The sequence below is a fragment of the Poeciliopsis prolifica genome, unplaced genomic scaffold (genome assembly GCF_027474105.1).
Source record: "Poeciliopsis prolifica strain line A6 unplaced genomic scaffold, Auburn_PproV2 SCAFFOLD032, whole genome shotgun sequence".
Classification (NCBI taxonomy): domain Eukaryota; kingdom Metazoa; phylum Chordata; class Actinopteri; order Cyprinodontiformes; family Poeciliidae; genus Poeciliopsis; species Poeciliopsis prolifica.
Window position 1 is genome coordinate 2,964,388 of NW_026562407.1, and position 8,402 is coordinate 2,972,789.

The 8,402-nt window shown below is 40.3% G+C and overlaps 1 protein-coding gene across 1 annotated transcript in view; it reads left to right on the forward strand.

The window, feature by feature from the left end:
- pcxb (pyruvate carboxylase b) overlaps window positions 1–8,110 on the forward strand; it is a 329,618-nt gene extending 321,508 nt beyond the window's left edge. Inside the window, exons 25-27 of the mRNA XM_055051195.1 lie at window positions 3,569–3,709; window positions 4,475–4,576; window positions 6,325–8,110. Coding sequence (XP_054907170.1) covers window positions 3,569–3,709; window positions 4,475–4,576; window positions 6,325–6,474 — 393 coding nt within the window. The 3' untranslated portion in view covers window positions 6,475–8,110. The remainder of the gene's footprint in view (window positions 1–3,568; window positions 3,710–4,474; window positions 4,577–6,324) is intronic.
- The last annotated feature ends 292 nt before the right edge of the window (window positions 8,111–8,402 follow it).

Below are 8,402 nucleotides of genomic sequence, written 5' to 3' on the forward strand. Positions count from 1 at the left end.
AGTATATACTATTAGGAGTACTTTCACTACACTGTACTACTCACATTAATTTGAGCATAACTTAGAGGAACATTTGTTCAGTGCTACAGCAAATATTTCCATGAGTATTTCATAAAAAATTTAATCTGTATTTATTTTGTCTTGATTTTAAAGTGACAAACCCTTTACTCATCGATTCCCCCTACAAACATAGCAATAAACGCAAAGAAATTCATAATAAAGTTTTATATCATAGCGAAAGCCGTAATGTTCCACATGTGAAAGTAATTGAGCTTCTCCTAACAGCACTCAACAATTTTTGACTGCCACCCTGGCAGACATGACATGTTAGAACAATATATATATATATATATATATATATATATATATATATATATATATATATATATATATATATATATATATATATATTCTTTGAACTTTTGGTTTTTATAGATAAATTAGACTGTACTATAACAGGTCATAGCTCTACAAGTTAATCAATCAGAAGTCGGCTACAAAGTTCCTCTGTGTATCTTTAATTTCACCTTTTTTAAATTTTCTTTTGTCTTATCCGAGTCCTAAACTCTGTATTGTACAGTTTATTTTTGGGGTTGTTATTAGCAGCGACCTACAGCCGATGGCAAATGTAAAGGCATATCAATGACTCCTGATGCGTGTTATTGCTTTTGTCTGTGAGTTTAAGTCGGCTGCACTCGGACTCCATTCTTCAGATTTTATAACTCAACGAAATGGCAAGCTGAGAACGTGATTTAGTTCAGCTAGTGGACAGACATTCAGATATTTTATAACGTTTAATTTGAAAAATAAAAGTATGAAGTGAAAAGAAAAGAAGCTGAATGTGTCTGTGTCAGAAATACAGCTTTGGTTCATCAGGCGATTTATTTAGCAGAAAGGCAGATTAACTTTTAGAAAAGGAGAAGTGAAATACTAGAAACACATCCCACTTTAACTTCTCCCCTGACTGGAGGACCTCCGTCAAGCTTGCTTCCTCCACAGAAATAGTGATTTATTGTCCGACAGCTCTGTTTGCACTCTGAGAGCGTCCATCTGTATGCAGGAGGCAGAAGGCTGCACTGTGTAATTAGCATATCTGCAGCGGGGCTACAGCATCGCCGGGGTTAGTCATCATCAGAAACGCTGCACGATTTTCAGGACGTTCAAAAGAGATCAAACCAGACAGACAGATTTGCCCTCGCAGTAGGAAAACATGTCAAGTGCTGCTGTGGGCGTCAGACCGCCAGTTTCATCTGTAAGAACTCGTGTCTGGCGCCGGTCCGTCAGCGACGGGGTGCAAACTTCACCTGAGACGCTTTGTGTTCGCCGTCGCATTACAGCAAAAACTCTGCGTGTTGCGTGATTTCAGCTGCATCTCAATGAATGAGAGCATCACTGAAAATTGTTTTTCAGAAACTGGAGCTCATGTAGCACAGGGTGTCCAAACTGTGGGGCGGGGGCCATTTGTGGCCCCTGAAGTGATTTTGTCAAGTCAAGAATGCTAAAACTTTGACCATCAAAATAGGAAAAAAAAATTTATGACATAAAACAAATCTGTTTTTCTTTCAATAAGGTAACACTTAAATACCCAATTTAGGCTTTGGATCTTTAATGATAAAAAAAAAAAGTATATTTTTATATACTTTTAGAAGTATATAAAAAAGCAGATAAACCATGGAGATGAGCTGAAGGATGCAACATTATTGCTATTGATATTTCTCCTACAAGCTAAAAAAAATCCTTTTCACTATCAGAGAAAGCCATATGAAGTCATTGCTAAAGAAGAAAATTGTGTGGAAGGAAAAAATGTGCAGAAGCCTTTAGTTTCTAGTTTTTTAATTTGTAAGGCAAGAACATGATTAACCGAAATGAACTGGTTAATGACGCATTACTCACGTTGTGTGTGATAAACATATGGGTTTCACTACAAATTGAATGAGTTGGTCTTCTCATGAGACGCTCCTGTACGTACGCCAGCGTCTGAATAGCTGTGTTTATTCCCGACAGACGTTTAACCGCTGCTCTCTGATGTCAAACAAAGGAGTCGGAAAGGAAGACTGACAATCCCAGAGATAAAGAAACTGTCAGACTGGAGGAAATGAAAACGTCTCTCCTGTCTTTAGCTGATCTGTAAACAGTTTCCTTCAACATGTAGCGCCGCCTCAGATAAGGATATTACTCCGTCTTTGTGCGCTGACACAAGACGCACCTTTTGCCTCTGTGTATCGGCGCCGGTCGCTGCTGCAGGCCTTTCCCTCCGTGACGTTTACACCTTAATTTATCCCTCGTTTTCCGATGCCGTTTGAACGCCTCTGCGTTTGTCAGTCCTCCCATGTGTCACCGCGTTGTTGTTCTGCTACATCTTTACTATCGAGCTCCTTCATCGACCCACTTCAGCTTCTCTTTTATCAGATGTCTGCTGCTGGCTTGTTTTCCCTCCCCCTCCCGCCATTCCTGACCCTTCTCCTTTCTGTTTATTTCAAGCTGCCTGCTTTCCATTGATATTCCAAACTAAGTGTCGGTGCAGAGACAAAAATACTCCCCGCTGCAGATCTGCACTGATCTCCATTTTCATTGTGCCTCTTTCTTTCTCTCCTTGTCTGTCTCGTCTGGCGGCAAACATCTTCCTGTCCCTCACTGTTACTTTCTGAAACGTCCTTTAATCTGAACTCTTGTCCGCCTTTGGGTGTTTTGGCGAGGACGATGCATGATGTCTCCCTGCAGCGGTTCCTATTGAGACTACTCTGCATCTGGAGAGTTTGCACCATTTGAGCCTCTTTAGTGATTGTTTAGTCTGATGTATCTATGCACATGTTTAATGCTGAGGCTGTCCTGTTAATTCGCATGTGTCAAACTCGAGGCCCGTGGGCCACATCCGGCCCGCCAGATTCTAGACTAAACATTAAGTGTGCTTAAATATTATGTTAGCAATCAAATCTATGTAGTTTTTATCTGCTTGTCCTTCTGGTTTCTTGTGAATTACCATGGAAATTCATGCAAAAACAAAAATGATCACTAAGAATTGGGAGTTCATTGCAAATTGATGATCAGTAATGTTTAATTTTAAGAATTCATTGATATTTGATCTGTTTGTGAACAGTTTTTATCAACCGGCCCTTTAAGCGCATCGCATCACATTTTACTTAAATTAGCTCATCTTACGATCTTGTAAGTTGGTGCAAAGGTATTCTTAAATCTAATAGGTTTAAAATCATTTATATTCATCCTGAAAGCTTGTTTCTAATAGGAACATATGATAAAACAATGTAAAGATTATTATCTTTCCAAATCCTCTGAATGGATTAAACTTGACCAGAACTTCAGGGTCGATGGATTTTAATAACTTTGCACTGTGAGGTAGTAAAACACAGAAAGCAGCACAGAAGCTGCTCCTGCTTTAGCAGAATTTATTAGAGAAACAAGCAGCAGTAACACCACCACCAAGGGGGAACGTTGCTCTGTTCTCATGTTGCTAACTTCCGTTTTTTATCTCTTTCCAGCAGCGGCTGCAGCGGCGCAGTGATTCCCGCTCTCCAGCACGATTTAATTCCTGCCTCTCGTTTCTGCCCAGGTGGAGCTGGAGAGAGGGAAGACCCTCCACATCAAGGCTCTGGCGCTGGGCGACCTGAACAAGGGCGGGCAGAGGGAGGTGTTCTTCGAGCTGAACGGGCAGCTGCGGTCGGTGCTGGTTAAAGACACCGTGGCCATGAAGGTACGGCGAAAACACGGAGGGAGGCGGCCGTGATGAACGGCCCGGGGAGTGCAGTGGGTTTATGGAGATGCTGACGGATGGCGGCGGTCGGAGGAAGGATAAATGAGGGATGTCTGATAGATGAGACGGCAGAGAGATGAATAGATCTCTGTGGGTGAACTATTAATAGACGGAGGAGGAGGAGGAGGAGGCTCTTTAATCTGAGGCCTGTCCGTACGAAACCACACCGACGCAGGGAAACACTAATTTTTATTCACGGAGACAAAAGCAAGACTCCTGTCGACTTCTCTGTGTTTGTCTCCCAGCTGGACGTCAGAAAAAGATTGATTTTATATTTTTAAAACACTTTTAAGTTACAGTACATGTCTATTGCATTACACATATTTAGAATTATTCTTCGATTAAAGTTACTTGGAAGTCAGTTTTGTTTTATTTCAAGTATAGTAAGATATTTAAAAATATTTCCACTAGAAACCAAAAATACAAAGTAATCCACAATACTAATACGTAGATTACTTTGTTTTTGTGTTAGGAGAATTTATATTTATTGTAACCTGAAGTTAGTGTTATACAGATGATGTTTGTGTTGTTTTCTGCTCTTTGCATATTTACATTGATGCTTAATGCTAACATGTTGACTAATATGCATTGTTATAATGTGAAGTATGAATGGAGGCCCAGCACTTTACCCAGTTGAGAGGATAAACGGAGTCATTCGTGTTTCTGAGCGGACTGATGAATTGCACTTTTACTGCTTTTCTGCAGGAAATGAAGTTTCATCCCAAGGCCCAGAAGTCCATCAAGGGTCAGGTGGGAGCGCCCATGCCTGGAAAAGTGCTGGAGGTTAAAGTTAAAGTCGGATCCAAGGTCAGTTCATAAGCGCTCAGTCAGGATTTCTGACACCTTGGGTTGAGTTATTCCTCGATCGTCGATTCATCACTCAAATCGCAGCTTTTGGACCCGTTCTGCTGCTGGTGTTGTTAGGAGGTATTTCAGGAAGATGTCACCTGCAGATCAGGAGCAGCTCTCGTGTCTTAGAGAGACTTCAAAGCTTTAGTTTGTGCCATCATGTCAGGATTTCGGCTCCACTGCTCCTGATCCCTTTCGATACGTCTCTGACATTTTCACAGTGTCAGCACAACCGCTCCAATGTTCATCTTTAGTTTCCAAACCACAGAATATAATTTATGTGACTGGAAACAACCAGGCATTTTCTAAAAAAAAGTAGGAACTGCTGCTCTAGAAATGCACCAATCAGATTCAAGTCTGTCAGATTTTCTCTTAAATTAATCCACCAATTAAATACAAAAAGCAGATTGGTTCTTAAAAATAAAATATATTTTTAAATACATTTATCAAATTTATCCTAAGTAAGAACTTCCTTTTCATTCCATGATTGGATCAGAAAATGTGTTAAATGACCTTTTAGGAGCTGAGTGGTGGAGATGATCCCTGATGCTTCTAAGTGGATAAAGTCCTCAATTTTAATCCCTGGATTAAAGAACCTGCAAAACATTTTTTTCTCTTTTTATGTGCTTCAGTTTCTTGAATAAAAACAGCAGACTAGTTCAGACTGGACTGGGCAGGTCAGATGTCAGAGAAAACCCTGACGCTTCATCTCAATTGTCCATTTTTTAATTCCTTTCATTGCCAAGATGGTTAAAGTTGGTGTATTTCTAAACCCGGGTTTTATGTTTGCACGATTTTTACATTCTCAGGCTGATGTTGGGTTTCTCCGAAGGTCATTAAAGTTGAAGCTGGCAGTGCTACATGTTTTAAATTAAAACATATTTGGCCCCTGGAATCATAACCGGTCACAGCTACATCCACATATATTGATGGAAGGTTGAGTGGAAGGAAAAAGTGTAACACTTGTCATTTTCAGCAGCACTTTGCACCTGGACCAACTTTTCTTAATTCTGAAAGACTCCAAAATGTATTTACGGCCTAAACAAGTAGAAATTACACAAGTTAATTTAACACTTCAGCAGAACCACAGGCTGATCACCTTTCTCTATTGATATGATGGGACAGCTCACTCTCTGAACATTTGGCTTTTTTAAACTCTAACCTTTGAGGGAGTCATCAGTCTTCCACCTAATTATAAAGTTTTCACATTTTTGTATTAAATTCCTTTCATACTGTGTAACTTTCTTAGAAACTGAGTTTTTGTTTTAACCTGTTGTCAAAATAATCATCAACTTATCTAGAAAATGATTTATTGCTAACTGAAATATACACTACAAAAGGCATTTGAGCCAAAACTGTAGAAAAATTTTGCTTTTAAGAGAAAGTCTATAAATATGTTTTACCCACAATGTTGGTTTTTATTTCATTTCCCTTTGGAATTAATCAAGTGTTTTTGAAAAACAACATTAATGTCCGATATCAACATTGACCCAAACTTTCATTTTGATGCATTCTCAGTTTCTAATGTTGTGTTAAAAAGGACTAAATAGTTCAATGAAAGATTAGCAGAATGTTTCCATTTCTAAGGTCAGAATAATTAATTACCAAAATAATTGCTAGTTGCTGCTCTAATCCTTATGAAAGTGAACTGAAGTCATATTTTTAGAGATTTCTAACTCGTCAATCCGACCTGTTGTTGGCCGCAGGTGGAGAAGGGTCAGCCGCTGTGCGTCCTGTCGGCCATGAAGATGGAGACGGTGGTCAACTCCCCCATGAGCGGGACCGTCAAGGCGGTCCACGTGGAGCCGGAGGCGTCCCTGGAGGGAGACGACCTGATCCTGGAGATCGAGGAGTAGAGAGAGGAAGAGAGGGAGGAGGAAGAGGAGGGGAAACAGGAAGTAGCAGAGCCGGTTTGTAAATATTACGTTTAGCGAAGCGGTGAAGCTCTATGCATATCCTGACACCTGATGGATGTAGAAACAGCTTCACTGACCTCATTGAATATTTCAGGAGTGCGTTTTATATCTAAAGCTACGGTACATTCCACTGCAGCCTGAACTACGATGAGCTAACCAGGTCAAACACTAACAGGGTCGTGAAACGCCGACTTGAAATTAACATTTTCCGCTTCGTCTGATGCCGTTTCCCCAGACCAGTCTGACTCGGCTCAGCGTTTGTAGCTAGCAGGAATCGTATTAACAAATATCATGGAAACTTTTGTCCTCACCTCTGGCAAGAATTTGACTCCCTGAAAGCCGCGCTGCATTCTGGGAAAGTGTAACCAATGTAAGCGTTTAAGGGTGACGCAGATTCACAAAGCACAACGAGGATGGCTATTCCAACTAAAGGTAACCATCAAACCCTGTTGCTGCATCAGTAACAGCATCAGAGTCTTTTTGTTTTGTCCCAAATAAATTCCAATCTTTCATTTCGAAATGTCCGAACGGGCCATTTCAGAACCTGTTGTATCGTTTGAGGTCTCTGGTGGCATAAAGCAAGTTTTGCCCTTTTCTCTTTACAGCCAGGAAGCAGTGAGCAGTTTTTATGGGGATTTTTAACGCTCGGTTTAAACAGGATTACAGCATGTCACTTTAATGGGGTCACATGTTCTTTTCTTTTTCTTTCTTACCCCCCCTTACGAATAAATTGTCAGTCAAATGATGTGAAATTAGCCGGGCTAATAGGAGGCCCTGGAGACTCCTGCTTGTCGTTATATTTCCGCCGCGCGCTTGTGTGTGTGTGTGTGTGTGTGTGTGTGTGTGTGTGTGTGTGTGTGTGTGTGTGTGTGTGTGTGTGTGTGTGTGTGTTTGAATAAACAAGTCAAATCTGAGGACGAACTCCATGAGTCCTCTGCAGCACACCCCCTGAGATAAAAACCCATTCAAATCAGAGATGAAATATTCATGCTCACACACGCGCCTGCTCAAAAAAAATATCCCTGCTGGCCCCTGTGTGCCGCACGCATCAGAGGAAAACAAAGGCGAAGTCTGCGAAGAGGGCGTGTCCCGGTAAAAAACATGGAGATTAAATCACAGAAAGAGTCTTAAAGTCGGTTGTTTGGTGTTGGAAGTTTGTCCTGGATGAATGTTTAAACACTCTTAAGGCATAGTTTGGAAACAGAGAGGTTACATATTTTTCTAATGTTAACAGCGAAGCAGGAGGAGGTTTGAGAAAAAGCAGAAACATGAAACTCATTTTGTGCTGAGTCAGCAGCCTCTTTGTTTGTTTTAAGCGGATGAAGACTGGATGGCTGTTCTTGATTTGTTCCCTCCTCTTCTTCTCCTCACTTCCCCCTCTTATCTCATGTCTTCAACCCTCCTCTCCCAACCATTTGCTTACAAGATATTTGCACATGCAAGACGTTATCGATTGATGCAATAAATGTAAACTGTACCGTAACTCTGTACGCCAGCAGTGGCTCTTTAACAGCCTCACCCTCATGATGTACCCATATCTGTGAAAGAAAAATAATAAACTAGAGTAAAAGTCAAATCAGCTTCACTTTTTTTTTTGTTCTGCTTTAAAATAAAGATGTTATATATCGCTAAACTCTTGCTACATTTAAATGGTTTCATAAAATTGTGAAATATGCTCAAGATTTTTGTTCTAGTCTTAAACGAACTGAGAAATAATTTAAAGACTATTAAATAAATATCCCAGGGGCTTTTAGAAACCTTAGCTAAATCAAAGTGACTAAATTATTGGTGGAACATTTTCTAAATTTCTCAAAACATAGGTCTGGACAATAAATCGATAACGATATATATCCCGATACAGCAGAAAT